General features: G+C 45.6%; 1 protein-coding gene across 3 annotated transcripts in view; it reads left to right on the top strand.

The window, feature by feature from the left end:
- Positions 1 to 18283, top strand: part of LOC124553572 (amyloid beta A4 precursor protein-binding family B member 1-interacting protein) — a 528575-nt gene that overhangs the window by 500647 nt on the left and 9645 nt on the right. For all 3 annotated transcript variants that reach the window (XM_047127415.1, XM_047127417.1, XM_047127416.1), the window contains 6 exons: positions 901 to 1217; positions 2769 to 3001; positions 7865 to 8073; positions 13717 to 13971; positions 15373 to 15553; positions 18018 to 18224. In XM_047127415.1, the coding sequence (XP_046983371.1) occupies positions 901 to 1217; positions 2769 to 3001; positions 7865 to 8073; positions 13717 to 13971; positions 15373 to 15553; positions 18018 to 18224 (1402 nt within the window). The remainder of the gene's footprint in view (positions 1 to 900; positions 1218 to 2768; positions 3002 to 7864; positions 8074 to 13716; positions 13972 to 15372; positions 15554 to 18017; positions 18225 to 18283) is intronic.

Here is an 18283-nt window from a genome sequence, read left to right as displayed (position 1 = left end):
TGCAAATCTGGAAGCACTCGTACTCCTTCAGAGACTCGAAGAATATCTGGTGAGTTTTATCGTATTTCTACCGCCTACGTCAACTGGAGACCTCGTCGTCAAGTTTCGGGTCTGCTAAAGCGTAATACGTGCGGCAAAACCTCGAAAGGAGTGTAAATCGTGTCACTCTCGTTAGGTGAGGTTCCGTGTTTCGGGCCCGGTCTCGCGCACAGTTTTAATCTGCCGGATGGGAAAACGGCACACACTTCACAGCCGAGTGAGAGGTCTGTCGCAGAGAAGACGTTTAGGCGGACCCACCTGTCTGAGGTTTCTGCCCTTCCTCCACGTCAGCCGGACAGTGTGCGTAAAGGAAACGGCAGTCGGCACGGCGCTGTTGCGATAAGCGTGCAATTTCCGTGTGGCCCGTCTATAGGTGAACCTGAAAAGTTTTGAGAACTAGTTTACGGGAATAAACAAATATTTCGAGCCAGTAGCTGGCTGCAGTTCTCTGTTTTGTGTTCATTACCCACACAGGTTTTAGAATCTAAAACATCCGTAACGTAAGAGCTGAAACTGCGGCGAGGTAGAGGTGCCGCCCCTAAAAGAGCCATCCCTCCACTCGATGGCGGACGCCTCGGTCTCTCAGTTCGGATGACTACGGCGACCGTTTCAGTTCGGTCGCCAGCTGACGGACGATTACCGTGTTTTGTTTCGGGTTGTCTGCCAGCTAGTGGAAAACTGTTGTCTGTTAAACTGTTTGGCTGCCAGCTGATGGACAACTAGTGTGTTTTGTTTCAGTTCGGCCACCAACTGACGGAGAAGTACGGTGTCTGTTTCAGTTCGGTTGCCGCCTGAAGGGCGACTACTGTGTCTGTTTCAGTTTGCCCGCCACCTGACGGACGACTGCCGTGTCTGTTTCAGTTTGGCCGCCAGCTGATGGACAACTACCGGGCGCTGGTGGACGAGCTGGCGCAGGACGACTTGGACCAGCTGGCGCAGGCGCGCTCCTGCTCCGTCAGTTCCATCGCGCCCGCACTCGGGGGCGGCGGCGCGCGGTCCGGCGGGACCGGGGGCGCGGGCTCGCCCTCGGACTCGCCCGGCGGGGGCGGGGGCACGGCGGCGGACGCCGTCTCGACCGGCTCCAGCTCCAGCGGCTGCCTGAGCGACGGGTGCTGCGGCAGTGCGGCCGGCAGCGGCGGCACCGCCTCCACGCTCTCCGGCAACACGGCGGCTGCCGGGTGCGTGTAGGTCCGGCAGTGGGGAGAGCAGAGCGGTGGCGGGGTGTGGGACGAGTAGAGTGACTTTCCGGAGGGGACCTTACGGGCTAAGACTTTTCAATTTTCTAGAGCAGTACCATTATGGATTTTTTTTAAAGGAAAGTGGATACTTTGAAAATTAGAAGATTGTTAAGATCATTTAAGTTCAAACATTTCAATGTTATTAATGGAATCTGCAGACATTTTGTGTGTCTTATCAAAGTTTTAATTTCTTGTTATGCAGTTAGCAATTATAAATAAGAATGTTACTTTTATCAAAAATATCATTCGTTGTTTGTTATTTAGCATTTCAGTGTGATAATAAATAAAGAACTGAAAGAAAAGTAATAAATGTGGCCCCTACTGAGACCTGAAATGCCAACTTCGCAATTACAAAAGTTTACACGATGCTCTGCTACTGCAGGTCCCGTCAGTGAGTTTCAGCCGTTTCGTATACGGCAGGACTCCAAACGTCTACTCTTCGAAGGCAGTTTTATTCTGACTTTTTTAGAATTGTGTTGCTGCGCTGCTTTATGAAATTCACGTCCGGAATCTTACGGCCAAATTTGTAAGTACAAAGAAAATTGGAGAGAGCCAGTGTGTGAGGTCCCCTTGTTATAAGAAAGTTGTTAGGAAAATTCGCACGAGAAAGATAAAAGGTGACTACCCTGTACCAACCTCGACGAGTGAAAACATTGATAAGTGAATACGCCATGTTTGGGTTTCAATACTATTAGACTGTTTCCAGGGGGCTGAGGGAGGGAAAATGTTGAGGAAAGCTATAAACGGAGGGCAGACAACTTTGCTGTGCGTTATGTTGCATTGGCACTTCAAAGGGAATGTTTTCACAAGAGAAAATAATTACTGATGTTGTGCATGTGTATCTGCAGGAAAATTTAATCTTAGGTGCAAGCAGTCCCCCCCCCCCTCCCGCCCCGCCCCTCCCTGCGTCCTGCCCTCCCAGTAACCCCCCACTCCATTGAAGTTTCAGGCAGCCGACTCTCACTGTATTATGCAGAGACAAAGACTGCCCGTATAGAATAATTCTGTCTCCTTCTTTAGCTTCCCAGTTTTGCTGTCAGCAGCTCTGTAACCAAATTTTGTCCCTGCACGAAAGACTGCAATCGATATGTAGATAGAAAGTAATCTAAGCAAAATAAGAGTGCACTGGAATAATTGCTTACCTATTTTAGTCTTCTAGCAGTATCACCTTTGTTAGAGTTCCACCAATTTCCGAGTTATCGGCATTCTAAACTTACGATCGACTGTTATCTCGTCAGCAGTACTGAGAAAAAAATAACTTTCTCGAGATGCATGAATCGTCTTTATTTAAGCAAATTATCCATTCACTGCAAACAATTTGTTTCCATTATTTTAAGAAAATTGACCAAATCTATATTACGACAAAATTCGTTCAGACTGACAGAATTGTGCCGAGGTATACTCGGAAATCACAAGTCGCACACTCCGACGCCCCACGGCATCCCCGCCTGCCAGTACCGCGGTGTTCTGACCCCCTGCCTCCGCCCGCAGGTTCGAGTGCGACTTCCCGACGACGGGCACGATCAAGCGGAAGCCGTCGGTGAACCCGAAGCTGCCGCTGACGTCGATCACGCGACAGCTGAAGGAGGTGGGCGAGACGGTGGCCTGCACCCCGTCGACGCCTTCTCCCTCGACGGCGGCCACCACGCCCACGTCCGTCTTCTCCCCGTCGGTCGACCTGGCAGATTCTGTGAACGTCAACGTGGGCACTGTCCAGAGAGCAGGTCGGTAATACCTTCTACCGTTTGTAAACTTTATTATCCTCATCTACTTTTGAGTTTCTCACAAAATTTGATACGGACACTTAGAGCATGCAATCTAACTTATTTAGTTACTGCATCGACTCGAATATATGGCACACTGTTTACCCGAATTTGATCCTCAAAAAGTTAGGGTGCGGCTTATACCTGCTGCCTCGTCTCCCTACAAACATTTGCCGTACAAATGTGAAGACGGTGCGACTAGTGTCCGTATCTCGAATAGGTGACGGAGCATTTTTTTACGCGACAGTGCGAACTTTTACCAGTGTTTGATTGACATTAACATTGTGTAGGTCTTTCAGTATTATTTTGTTAGTTTATATAATTCAGTTGCATTTGGATACTGCTAAGAAAGTCCATTTCGTGACAGCACGCATGACCGAGTAGAGCAAAAACCACCTTCGAGCCGAGGAATTCGGCACAGTTACGGTGCGAGCTACAGATTTACAATTGTGCACCGTGCCGAAACTGTGACCGAAAGAGGGGCCAGAAAAAGGTACGGACTGGACGAGCGTAACGTGTGTAATGTCGTCTCTCTTCAGAAGGAGAATGAAAAGGGACAGTTTCGTCGATAAAATTGTTAAGGGAACTGTAATGTGGCAAGTATCTGGAACTGGAAGCTAAGTTTCTTTCCTGTGTGCAAGATAAGAGGAAAGATAGGGTGCCTATCTGACGAGAAATTATCCAACTGAAAGCCTCGGAAGTCGCAAAAGTCTCGAACGTGCCACAATGAGAATTTCGTGCGAGTATCGGTCGGTGTCGTCAGTTTGTGCAGAGACGTGGCGTCGCTCTCAGACGAAGTACTGCACTGGCACGAAGGAAGCCGGCAGGTGTCGAGGAGAAGCTGATCGAGCTCGAGCGTTACGTCACACAGTTGCAAAGGTGTCACGCGTACGCTTTTCGTCGGACTGGAGGTGCTGACGAGCCACAAGTATTTTTTAACGTGCCGAGCAATACGACAGTAGACGTAAAAGGCGCAAAAAGTATCTCCTTGAGGGGAACAGGTGGGGTGGCGGGGGCGGGGGATAACTGTGATGATAGCTGTTACAGCTGATGGAAGGAGGTTACCCCCGTTACGTCATTCTGAAGAGAAAAACTGTGTCCAGAGAAAAATTTACTAAATGCTCAGTGATAGGCTGCGAAGAAAAGGGCCGGATAATGACGCTACTGACGGTCAACTGGTGTGTGACATTCGGAATCGCACGTCTGGAGCCCTCGCTAAGAGGGCCGTATTAGTTTTGTATGTTTTTGGGGGACATCTAACTGCTGAAGTAAAAGATAAACTTGCTGGACAAAAGACCTGGAGGAATGACTTGAAAACTACAGCTACTAGATGTGACTGTAAAAGTGCCGTTTGAGGGCAACCTCTAAAAAATGTATCCAGATTGCCTCCCGGAAGTAGACCGTGCCCTTAAAGGAGTCACCGGTCACCGCTATGTGCGAGTGGATTCTCGCTCTGCAGTCCTCGGTATCGTCAGTCCACCTCCGAGGGGTTCGACAGGTGCCGCTTGTCGAATGTGCAGCACAGCTATGAGGATGATGCACTGAGGGAAGAGAGTGAAGAGAGTGGTAGGAGTGAGGGCGATGAAGTGAATACCAGAACTGATAGCGATGATATTAACAAGACAAAGGATGTCGCCAGGGTGTTCTATCAAATACTAGGACAAATGTTTGTGGTAATACTTGCGCCCTGCAAGTATGTACAGATAAATGTTTGGTAACTTTTCTCCTCTCAATCAATGTGCAGCTTATTTATGTGCAATTTTTTTTATCTTTTATTTTTATTTACCCCCACCTCTGAATTTAGGGGTGTGGTTTACATGTGGTGGTGACTTATTTTTGGGCCAATACGGTTTACTTTCATTAAAAATTGTCTCGGTTTCACTGAGCATAATGATAAAGTAGATTGAGCAGTAATTATAACAAAAAATTTTAATAATATTTATATGTATATTTTTTTCAAATTGTAATAATTAGTAACCGTGTTTGTAAAGAGTAGGAAATCCAAGGTCATCCCTGAATTCCCAAAGTTAGCAAACAGAACTGGCCTCAAAATTTCAGCTGAAAAACAAAATTCATGACAAATATAAAAAAAGCACCAAAATACATAGAAACACAAATAGGTAAAATAGAGCGAGTAAATAAATTTAAATATCTTGGAGACACTGTACAACAGAATGGTCTAGAAAAATCTGCAATAGATGTAAGAATTAACAAAATGGAAGGAGAGCATATGGTTTGACCTAAAATATTTACAACAAGAAATGTATATCTAGAAAAACAAAACTAAAACACTACACCACAGTGATACGACCAGAATGTTTACACGGATCTGAATGCCTAACAATGAACTATAAGATGGACGAACTAGAGGTACTGGAAAAAAGGATTACTAGAAAAATAATGGGTGCAATGAAAACTACAGATGGTTGGAAATAAGTAATGAGGAGATCTACAAAAATATAGAGAAAATGTCTGAAGTAATGGCCAAACGAAGATTAACCTGTTTTGGACATCTCTACCGAATGGATGGAAATAGACTAACAAAACAAATACTCCTATATTTCTGGAAGAAGAAATCAACAGTAGCGTGGATTACAGAAGTAAGAAAAGATCTTGAAAGAAACAATGTCAAAGAATCACAAATAGCAGAAAGAAACCATTTTAAAAACAAAATGCTAAATTTGGAAAGCTTTCAAAGCAGAAGAAATAAAAAATCGGGAACAACGTGGACAGAAGAAAGGAAGAGACTTCGTGGGGAGAACATGAGGGAATACTGGAGAAATAGGAAACAACAACAAAGGAAGAAGAGGAACTGAAGTTGTCAACGTGATCCTAGTTGGTCAATACGATTGTAAAAAAAGAAAAAGAAAAGGTATGCATGTTTGTGTGACAATTTGTATTAACTGACCACAGCAAGTCACGAATTTTCCATCTTAATTTTTACCAAAGTTCCCAGATAACCAGTTTTTACTGTGCACCAGAACGAACACCATATGTCGGACTGGGACTCGAACCTGCAATCTTTGCCTTTCACAGCTGACGGACCCTCGCGAGCGCTGTGTCGCGGGCCCCAGCAGGCTGGAAATCCCCTCAGCTGCAGCTGAGCAGTTTCAGTGCAGTGTCCCTTCTTTCAGGAGTGCTAGTCTTGCAAGGAATGCCGAGGAACTCGTGTGAAGTACGTAAGACGGGAGAGAGGAGGTACCGTGAGGCCGTGTCGCAAGTCGCGCTCGGTCGGCGGAGCACTCGCCCACGAGGGGCGGAGGTGCCGGGTTTGAGTGCCGCTCCGGCACGCTGTTCTAATTTCACAAATTCTCGACGGGTTTCACGTTATTATTTTTATATTTCCAGTTAGCGTACAGTATCCTGTTCCCGTAAGTGTCGCATAGGAGCGAGAGTGGCAGTTTTTATCGTCTTACCGAGACTCACGATTTTATCTGGTGATGAGCCGCACGGATGTAATATTTCTCGTATTCGTGCACTATTGGGTTTCCGTACCTAACAAATGTTGCTGGGGGGTACACCTTAGGCTCAGAATTGGAGGTGAGACAACTGGATTGCTGCTCTGTTACCTTCTTCCGAATGCTAAGTTTTGCAGTAATTGATCGTGAAAAACTTCCCCGTAAATGAACCACCGCAGATATAAGGACATCACACACACCCGTGCCAGAGGCGGGATTCGAAGCTGCGACCGTAGCACTTGCTCGGTTCCGGACTGGAGCACCTAGAACCGCTCGGCCACACCGGCCGGCAGCTGTTTCTGACCTGTCACTGTTTTAACAATAACTTAGATAAAATTTTAAACTCTAATAGTGTCACATCTCAGTTGCCATCTGGTGGTTGTACAAAAAAAACTTGAAACATGATAACAGAACTAATGGAAGCAGGGGGGAAAAAAAAGAAAGGAAGACAGGTACGTACTTAAAAGAGGCACACGTAACACAGTACGGTTGTCACTACAGTCTGATTCAAATGAGATGATACTTGACACTTCACTCACCAGAGCTGGTTTCCTCCAATCTGAGCACTCAGCCTCTCACCCAAATCATTTGCTGTTGCCGAACTTCCACAATAATTGATCACTTTGCTTCCAGTCTCTTGTCTGGGTTTGTTCACACACACACAAAAGCTAATGAAATACACGTTTCATGCACAGCACTGACCAAACACTACTGGATCCTTCTGCCCAAGACACGATTCAGTGTCACATGTACAGTTATTGTAGTTATAGAGATTGGCTCGCATCAGATAAGCTTCACACGACATTGTGTGAAGCTGAATTTTTTGAAGACCACAGTTCATCGTTACAAGTGGGTCACCAGAGCTATAAATGTAACATTCTCCCCTAGTGAAGTGGTTAAGGTATAAACTTGACAAGTAGAAGCTTGTAGGTTCAAATCTCATCAGATGCAGCAAAATTTTTTTATTTTTAAATCTAATTGGACGACTTTTATTATTATTTTTATTCAATTAATCAGCTTAAATGCAATTATTCTTGTACTTCTAATAATGTACCGTATAACATTTGTAGTCCTGTCGACTTCTTTTATTTGTTCTCGTTTTTCTCCCAATCGTTCTTTTTTGTTTGAAATCTGCCCGTGTCGCCTGTAATCGGCAACCGAGTGCCGACCGCGACTCGTGTAGCCCACAGTGAGGGCCGTGTCAGGTGTTCAGTGACGGTGAGAAATCGGACGTCGACTGTCGTTAGCTCGGTAGCTGCCACTCTGTCTGAGCACCGCGTGTCTCTCGGCTCCCGTCGAGTGGCCACCTTTCCTCTTTCCTGTCCATCGCAGTCAGAAAACTGAATTTCGACTGCCCGTCTCGCAGGTTCGGTGCGGAGGCGGCGGTCGTGCCAGACGCCGTCAACACCGGACGGCGGGGGCGGCGCAGATGGCGGCAGCAACTCGAGCACCCTCAAACGGCACCACAGCGTCGGGGGCGGGTCGGCCCGGAGCTCCGCCTCCGCCTCCTCGTCCAGCTCGTCCACCCCCGTCAGGGAGCCACCCCCACCGCTGCCTGTGCCGGCAGAGTCGGAGGTAAGAGAAACTTGCGCACAGGTGCGTATCTCGCATGCTACGTCTGCACCTCTGCGGATATGCAAATCGCACTGGAGTGCCCGGCAGAGAGTTCGTCGAAACACTTTTGCGATACTTCTCTATTATTTCCAGTCTCGAACAGTGTGTGGAAAAAACGAACATTTATATATCTTTCCGTGCGAGCTCCGATTTCCCTTATTTTATTACGTCGAGCGTTTCTCCCTACGTACGTCGGCACCGATTAAATATTTTTGCATTCGGTGGAGAAAGTTGGTGATTGAAATTTTGTGAGAAGGTTCTGTCCGCCGTAGCAAAAATAGCCTCTGATTTAATGATATCCACCCAAATCCCGTATCGTGTCGATAACACTTTCTCCCCTAGTTCTCGGTAATAGGAATCGTGCTCCCCTTCTTTGAACTCTTTCGATGTACTCTACTGATCCCATTTGGTAAGGATGCCACACTGTGCAGGAGTACTCCAGGTTGTCAATAAAACTCAGTCTTCGATACGCCTCCCCCACAACATTTTCTGTGTGTTTTTTCCAGTTTCAGTTGTTCTTAACTGTAATTCCCAGGTATTTAGTCAAATTTACGGCCTTCGGATTTGACCGATTTATCGTGTAGCCGAAGTTAAATGGATTACTTTTAGCAGTCGTGTGGATGAGCTCACAGTTTTCATTATACAGGGTTTGCAAACGAACGTACTGACACGTCACGTCAAAACGACCACCGATTTGATCGATATCGACGTCTGAAGTCGACAGTTGTTCAGTAGAGTACCGAGACCCTGTTGGCAGTATAAAATTTTCTTTTCCTCCTCCTCCATTTTTCCTAACATTATGAAACCCTGACAAGTACAGGATGGTTATAATTAAGCTTCTGCTACTCGAACCAGGGTAGGCAGAGAACTGTTTACGGTACAGGTATCCGACTTTATAGGAAAGACGATCAGTCTGTGCACTCCAGGGTCTGTGTTGTCAGTAGTGTTACTCTCACGACGGGTAATTGTCTGTGTAGCCTTCAAAATCTTTAAGAAATAATCTTGTAGGGATGTCCATTACAGTCGGATAACCTTGTGAGCAGCACATTCAAAACAGGTAGTAACCCGTGAAGTCGAGATTTTGTCGTTGTGATTGATGCAGTATACGTGTAAATAATTTCTAAATTTTATAAGTTATTTGTGGAGTAAAGAATTTAATTATGTACAATACGTTTTGGGATCAATAGGTAATGAGTGTTTATGAACGGATATAAATGTGTTTTGACATAGCAGATCACAATGGTGCTTTACGTGTGATATTTTTTCTCTTCGAGAGGGACGTTATTTTCAGAGTTGCTCGAGTGCGCGGTCGAGTCGTAATCGAGTGCGGGTCCTCTGTAATTTTTAGGAATGGACATAGAACTGATACTCCACAACCCTGAGTCGGTTTAGAAAATATTCTAGGGAACCACGGCCAAACTTCGTTACACACAAATCGCGCGCGGACTTCGAAATATCGGCGCGAAGTTTGAGGTACGCGGTAGGCTGTCGCACGTTATAGTCGCGTGAAGGATCGGGTGACACCGACTGTGATTTATTGACATTAACTTAATAATAATTATCAAAGAATTATCGGAAGGGATAGTAAGTGTTCCCGATGCTTAAAGTGTGAGTCGATTTACGGTTTGAATAAAACAGATATTAATCACAGAATAGTCAGGTAGTCGATACGTTGCTCAGTGACCCGTAAACAGATTGCGATAGAATTACCGGAATGATCATTTCAGTAATTAGTGACCACCACCACACACACACACACACACACACACACACACACACACACACACACACACAACTAACTACTCTTTCTGTCAATTACATTTGGAACGGACTAGTTTTGTTTATGCTCGTTGGTATCAATAAACTTCATCCAAAGTTGAAACCTTACAGACTGTGTCGTGTTCCTTCAGTTTGGTAGAACAGTAGACATTATAGTCTACACTACTATCTACCTTTTTTCACAAAGAGAGCACTTACCTTTTTCTTTTAGAGGAAGGTTTCTGCTCCAGTCACCAGTCTTCTCAAAACGGAGATAAGGGTGACGCTCACACGTAGCACTACGTCACCGTGATCGACCGCACACATGTGGCCCCTTTCTCCCTCCCTTTTCGTGTCGAATGCCCCGCGATATACGCGCGGTACGACTAAGGGAGGATGTAGAGGAGAAGAGAGAGAAGAAAAGGAGAGAGGGCCTAAAATAGGAGGTGACACAGGTGCCGGTATCAGTATGGCGTCACGGGGTCAAAACGTGAGCGTCGGTGTAGGCGGCGACTCGGGTCCGGAGGAGTTGAGTGGGGTTTTCACTCGTAAAGATGTTTCGTCAAAATGACGGCAGTAGCGCTGTCGACGCACTGACGGAATACGGAGAGGTCGTCTTGTAAAAAGGAGAGGTCGTCTTGTAAAAAGATCAGTAAATAATAGTGGGCGCACGTTATATTTATATATTTATTAAATTTCTCACGCTCCCACTTTTACAAGATGATGATTTTACATCTGGCATTTCATGGAGAGCAAATATTTTTCTTAATTTATCGACAATTTTGAGCTTGACGTCCTGCAGAATATGTTAATGACATAAACTCAATCACTTGAAAATGGCATAAAAGGCTGGAATGTAGGTCGCAATTAAATAAACAACAATACAGTAAAATGGCGGTGTGTTAATTTAAAAGTTATTGAATGACTGTTGCTCAACAACATCAAAAACTGAGAACTCTTATAGTTTACTCTTGCAGTTCATCCGATGCCCTCCACACGCAACTTCCTTACAGTGTTATTGTGGTTCACACACTAATGTTTCATGACAGGATTACTACGTGCTATGCTACAAGGTCCTCAGAAAGGAAAAAAGGCTGAGTAAGTAGAAGAAGAGGGATCTGGGCCAAGAAAAATGATCTGCAGTAAAAACTATGTGTACGAAGTGTTTTAGAGTGTCTGTTGAAATATAATTAATGTTAATCAAGTATAGTTTACATGAAATGCTTTCTTTCTGGAACTTATTGCTTTGCTCATATAAGGTACGGTTTTTCGAAACCTACACAAAATTGAATTACATTTTAAAATTAACTCCCCGTTGGAAACCAGTTTCATAATATTTTACATCAATAAAGAGACAGAAACCTTTTAAGCCATTAATGATAATTTATATAAAATTAGAAGTGTGTGAAATTTTACAATTTAGTTTCGTTACATTGTGCTCCAGATTTTTCTTTTCCTCTTCATTTTTGGAAACAGAAATATGTCATACAGGGATAGGCTGCAGCATCGGTGCAGTACTGTTTCGGCCAAAATTTCACGAACTGGCAATGAAATGCATTAGGGTGGTGCAAAAGCTCAGCGTAGTTTTGCCACAAATCTGTTTTTATTTCCTCACTGACATCGCCGAACTTTGCCAGTGGTAGTCCTTATCGAATGTTCGATCTCGTAGGACACTGAACTGTTAAAATCGATGGACGTAGTGAGTGTAACTTCACATCTGAGAGCACCTGTCGTTCAATTTTTGTCTCACCAACCGGGGTGATTCCACTGCAATGACCGAGCCTCAGTTGTGACGTATTTGCGAGCCCTCATTTCGTCACCTTTTGTGATGTGTTTCAGTTCTGCATTGTTTTTGACTTCATCTAGTGACTTCTGAGTAACTCACATTCATTGCTCTGTTCTTATGTGAAGTTCAACAATTTTGAGGAAAAAAAAAGAAAAGAAAATTAAGTCACATGCTTCATACACCATAAATATCACTGGGTAAGAGAGTTTTTTTTGCCAACATCAGCTGTAATTTCTCCAGCTGTGACTCGGTGACTGTTCGTAGTCATTTCTTTCCTTTTTTTCCACAATTTCGCAGGTCGACAGTGTGGCAGGGCATCGCGGGCGGTCGCTGCCTTCGACTTCTTCACGACCTTTGCTGAAATGCTTCTGCCATTTATAAACCCTTGTGTTATTCCTAGCAGCAGAATCACCAATAGCAATGTTTGACATTTCTATGACTTTTCTGTATTTAATTCTATTTTTATACCAAAATTTAATACATATCCTCTGATCCATTTTTAAGCTAAATAGACAGTTGCAGCTACTGTCAGAACATGTATTATCTTCTCGACAGCTGACGACAGACTAAATAGCCGGCCGGCTTTACTGGTTTATTAATATTGTTACAGAAACATTTCTCTGAAGATGAAGGGGGGGGGGGGGGGAGGGAAACAGCTATGTCACACATTTTCTGCCTGGTGATGACATGGACGAGGTGCAGTCTCAAAAATTGTAGTATTTGAAAACGAAGTTGTAGCTTTCAAATGCATTGTACACAGACAGAAAAATGAAGTATTGCAATGACAGTGGGTGTATTAATAGTATAAATGCCCCTCATCTGTAAGCTGCTAATACGCACAGCTGACGTCCGTTAATAATGTTACACAGACAGTTACAGAGTAGAAGGTATGCACCGGGGCCAGGGATCCGCCAATTTCAGTTCAGACTGTGTGGCTCATCAACACGCTGTCATTGCCGTACCAGGATGAGAAGAAGAGCTGTAGAAATTGAAATACTCGAGAACCACTTCAACAGGGATGAAAGAGTATTACATAGAGATAGTTTAGGAGTAACAGTAATGACTCACCAAATAACAGAAGTGCGGCCAGTTGCATACTGTGCTGGCTGAATATCTATCCATTACGGTGTATCCACTCCTGTGTGGGCCGTTGTCATTTTCGTGTGAAACTGGTAAAGTCAAAAATTTATTACTTAGCTGATTCTTTTGCTGGCTTTGTTGCCTTCTTCTGTGAGGTACAACGGTCTCAGTATTTTCCTGCATGGAAAAATGTGTAATTTTCCAGTACCATTTGGTTTGTCGAGTAACTTCAGCTATGAAATAATAATAACTTGTTCGTCAGTGCTTGTTTCTCAACCAGGAATCTGTAAACCCTAAAATATACAACACCCATCTTCCACATAATACGATATTTATCCTCTCAAATGAGCTACAAAATTCTAACTGCTTACTGTGTCTGCACAAAACTTGTCCGTCCATTTGGACTCTATTTGTGAGACTCCCTCTCAAGACTACTCCTCTCTCTATATGCAATTACATTTGTAGGCCACAGAGTTTAATCGATTGTGTCACTGACAGACATCGGTTAGATTAACTGATACGTATTTTTTACATAAATTTAACAAAATTTATTGTAAGAAAGATTTACATAGTTTTGTGTTAAGTAATTACCCAGATCACATTAAATGTAAGCAGCTGTGCACAGAACACAACATTTTTGTACCGGTATTAGGCTATCGGGCAACGATAGCGAAATTATCGTTACCTGTCAGTGCCGGAAAGTTCACGGTACGCGCAGGGCTCGATTACGGCACGGTCTGTCAGACGGGGTGTGCCGAACGGAGCGGACGGCGACTCTTCCCTTCGTACAGTAGAAGCCCCGTGGCACAATTCAGAGACGGTCGGGCACTGTCGGAACCCGACGGACGCACCGTTCCGCACGTACTGTTCGACTGCCCGACCCAGTTCGAGTTTACAATTTAACTAGCTACATCTGCGTAGCCTCCGAACGTCTCTCTAGCACTGACGTTCACCGCGTACCACTACTACGCTGCTGGCAGGTGGAGGAGGAGCTGCCGCCGCCCCCGCCGGACATGTTCGAGAGCACGCTGAGCCTGGACTCGCTGCCGCCCCCACCGCCGCCGCAGCCGGCCGAGCTGTCGGGCAGCCGGCTGAGCCTGGCCTCTCTGCCTCCGCCGCCTCCGCCTTACCGCCCGCCGCCCCCGGCACCGACGCCCGCGCCGCCCTCGGACGTCTCCGCCCCGACAGACTGCCCGTCGCCGATGCGCCGGGGGCCGCTCGCCGCCCCTCCTCCGGTAAGTACCCGTCACGAACGGGGGATCTGAGTCGCGTAGCAGTAGAAGTAGAACGGACGAGTGATGTACGTACGCAGTCATTTGCGAGAGGTGTTTTTCGAATATTTTTGTTATGACGAAACATTTATAATGTGCTGTTCTTTTTATCCGAATGACTACTCGGAACGAGGTCAGACATGAAAGGAACACATTTTGTAAAGGAAAGATTGTTTTAGACCTGAAGATGACAGCAAAGTGTATTAAAAGTTCTTTTAAATAAGGAAATATTTGTGCCATCTCACCTGTAGAATGTTTATGGAGCAGAAGTGACTCAGGTCAAATCGGGGTGACGGGAACCACTCGGGAGCCCATTTTTTAAATTTCTCGGGTAGTGATAAATGGTGCTTGGAGGCTGGAATGTTAAATTAATTTTGCCTCTAAATGAACTTTCAACTTTTTTCACAAATAAAATATTCTCAGTCGATTTGCCGAGCCCCGGTGTCACGTCGTCACGACGTTCCTACTGTAGCCGGTGGATAGCAGATTCCTCTGTCGAGGGTTGGACGGATAGGCGGTGGGGTGCCTTCGGAGGACGTCACTTCTGGTGAGGGGTGGTGGGGCTGCCTGGGGGTTCTGGGCGTCGAATCCTGGTGCTGTGGAGGTATTTTTGCTAATGCCGAGTACCGTGTGGATCTCAGTCGGAAAACACTGTCAGAGTTGACGAGATAGTGGCGTACTCGTATTTATACGACCTGTCTGACGACCGAACGGCACACGGTGCCGTCACCTGGGACATTAGTTCACGACCGAGCTATGCGAGGGATGTGGCATCGGCAAATATGTGTCGGTGAGAGTCCGATGTGAAATGGGCAGAGGCCGCAGACGAAATAGGCTAGCAGCTCTGAGATTTGACACCCGGACCTCCCTCCGCCCACCTGCCACCTTCGGTCGTGAGACCGCGACTGCCACACCGGTCGGGCCCTCGGCAGAGGAGTCGACTGTTCGGCACGTCGGACGGACGAACTGGAGACGAACCCGACAGACGGGAAACTCGTCGTGACGACACGACACTGCGACTTGGTCGATAACCCGAGAAGGCGACGTTGATGAAATTTACCGAATGACTGCATTCTGGTATAAATTAAGGGCTCAAAATTTACTTGACGTGAACGGTGGGCTGTTCCGTATGTCCTTATTTTTGAGAGGCACTATATGTTCGGCCAGCAACTAGATTCAATTTTTTAAATGAAGGAAAATGCTCTGACGAGGTATCGGACTCGAAAACTGGCTATGAAAAATTAACACCGTGGAGAGACCGAAGAGAGAGATTACAGATGTAAAATGTACGTACACCTCAGTTCCTCGAATCGCATCCTACGGTACTGCTCGCCACCTCAGAGTTGGTCCCGTCCCGTGTCGCAGGTGTACTCCGCGCCTCCGTACCTGGCGGAGCTGAAGGCGGCGGGTGCGGCGCCGTGCGGCCAGCCGGGGTCTCCGCTGGCGAGCAGGCGGCCCGGGTCCCCGCCGCCTCTGACGCCACCCCCGGCGACGCCTCGCAGCCCCGTGCCGCTCGCCGAGACGCAGCAGAGGTCGCGCACTGCCGGTGAGTCGGCATCACACTTCTACTGCCTTCCCTTCCCTTCCCTTCCCCTCCCCTCTCTCCTCGACCTAACACGGCCGGCGGGTTCAACCGTCGGTGCCCGAATGTGAATGTAGTACAGCAGTAAACACACGATAAAGTGAAAGGTGAAAATATCAATTTTTGAAGAACCGAGTGGTGCCAGATTTACACAGTTTTGAACTCTTAAGTAAAAGATCTGTAACTTGGTATGTACATCCCATTCTAGTTTCGTAATTCACACACACACACACACACACACACACAGATGTTTTCCACCACTTGGTGCCTAAAGTATGACGACGAACGGAGAGAAGCAGCTGAGACTGTTAAATTCTCGAGATTACATCTCGATAATAAATTTGACGGGGAGGAGAACTGCCGAAGTGGCTAAACCGAATCTCTGTTTGCAGCACGAATGCCGTCGGTCGCAGGTGACGTAAAAATAAAAGAGGTGGCACATCGTGCTTACTTTCGTTCCGTGATGTCGTACGGGATTATTTTCTGGGTTACTCGTTGAGCCCAGCTATAGTTTCTGGGTCCAGAAACGTGTAATGAGAATTATTTGTGGCCTGAACTCTAGCATATCCTGCAGAGCTCTGTTTAAGGAACTAGGTACATTAATTACCACTTACAAATATATTTACTACTTAATAAAATTTGACACTTAAAAGTATATCTCTTTTCTCAAACTGACGTCTAAGTTCATGTAATCGACACTGAAAATAAGGATAATCGTTGCAAAGATTTAAAGTCACTTGTTTTGGTCCAAAAAGGTGTATATTGTTAGGCAACACACGTAAGGCCGGTATTACACTTTCAAATATCTTTGTCAAAAATCTTTGTCAAAGATATTTGATGGTGTAATAGGAATCAAATGTTGTCCAATATTTGATCAAATCTAGGGCCTCGCTGTAGATTTGATCAAAGAAGTTGCTTGTCTTCTGTTCACTGCAGTGTGACATGTCACTGCATGGAGCGCTAGTATCGCTGCAGCGTTCTGTCGTCTGTAGTGTTTTTATAACCATTGCCGATAAATACAATTGGTGTGTGCCGACAACTACAAAATTAATAGAGGTGTATGGAGCTGATGAGACGCTCTACAACGTGAGGCACCCTGAATACAAAAATAGATTAAGAAGATTGGAGACCTGACCTGACCTGACCTGACCTAACCTAACATAACCCTCTCCTGTAGCAAGGAATCGGTGTGTGTGTTGAGGAGATCCTCGTGGATGTGGAACATGTCATTTTTTTAAAGCTTAAATAACACTACTAATGGTATGAATAAATACAATACATCATTTGTTTCTATTAAAAATTTCGTCAGTGGAGTAGAAGGAGTTGGCCACTAGTAAGTCTTGCAGGCCCCTTTTAAACTGATCTTTATTTGTAACTAAATTTTTTATATTTGCTGGCAAATTATTGAAGATGAGTGTTCCGGAGTAGTGGACCGCTTTTTGAACTAAAGTCAGGGCTTTTAAGTCTTCGTGCAGATCATTTTTGTTCCTGGTATTGTATGTGTGAACTGAGCTGTTTGTTGGAAAAAGAGATACATTATTTAGGACAAATTTCATTAAGGAGTAAATATAGTGAGAGGCAGTAGTTAGTATACCCAATTCTTTGAAAAGGTTTCTATAGGATGTCTGTGAATTTACTCCACAAATAATACGTATTACGCGCTTTTGGACTCTGAAAACTTTTGTTTGACTTGAAGATTACCCCAAAATATTATATCATATGACATTATGGAAAGAAAGTAGGCAAAGTATGCAAGCTTTGTCATTTGTTATGTCACCTGTGTCAGCTAACACTCGAATTGCAAATACAGATTTCTCGAGGCGTCTCTGCAGTTCTGTGGTGTGCTCCTCCCAACTGAGTTTATTATCAAGTTGTAATCCCAGGAATTTAAGACTGTCAACCTCGTATGTACGGTTCCTTTTTTTCCCCCACTTCTCTTCCGCATGTGCAGACAGTGCAATTGCGGTACGTGCAAGTGCTGCGGTTAATAACAAGTTGTTGTCGGCCATCTTGAACTTTGACGAAAAATTTGATGACAGTGTAATACCCCTTCTAGTGCTATGTCAAAGATCTTTGTCAAATATATTTGACAGAATATTTGATCACACCTTTGATCAAATCTTTGACAAAGAAATTTGATAGTGTAATACTGGCCTAAGCAACTTGTCATATCCGTACGGAATTGTGCATCAGATTACTTTCCCTGTGTCACGTTTTGCCATTAATTACGAGAGAGAGAGAGAGAGAGAGAGAGAGAGAGAGAGAGAGAGAGAGAGAGAGAGAGAGAGAGAGAGAGAGAGAGAGAGAGAGAGAGAGGGGGGGGGGGGGGGGGGGGGGGGGAACACACTCCACTCACCATCCCTGCCGGTGTAAACGACGATACACTGTACGGAATGCGGCCGACTGACCGGAGTGCGGACCTTTGCAGGGAAGAAGATCTCATTCGCCATCCCGGCAGAGAGCCCGGGGGCGGACGGCACGCGGTCCCTGCCGCCCCCCGCCTCCCGCAAGCCGCCGCCGCCCCCGCCGGTCGGAGTCGACGCGGCTGACGACGCTGCCGGCTCCGCAGCAGCTGGCCCCACCCCCGAAGGACTTCCTGAAGGACCTGCAGAGGGTCATGAAGAAGAAGTGGCAGGTGTGTGCCGCTAGGAGCTGTGTTTTAACTGACAACTTTCTTTTCGTGTAAATGTGAAG

This window comes from Schistocerca americana, chromosome 11 (assembly GCF_021461395.2).
Source record: "Schistocerca americana isolate TAMUIC-IGC-003095 chromosome 11, iqSchAmer2.1, whole genome shotgun sequence".
In the NCBI taxonomy this organism is placed as follows: domain Eukaryota; kingdom Metazoa; phylum Arthropoda; class Insecta; order Orthoptera; family Acrididae; genus Schistocerca; species Schistocerca americana.
The sequence above is the reverse complement of the archived record's forward strand: the minus strand, read 5'-3'. Positions and strand labels throughout refer to the sequence as shown.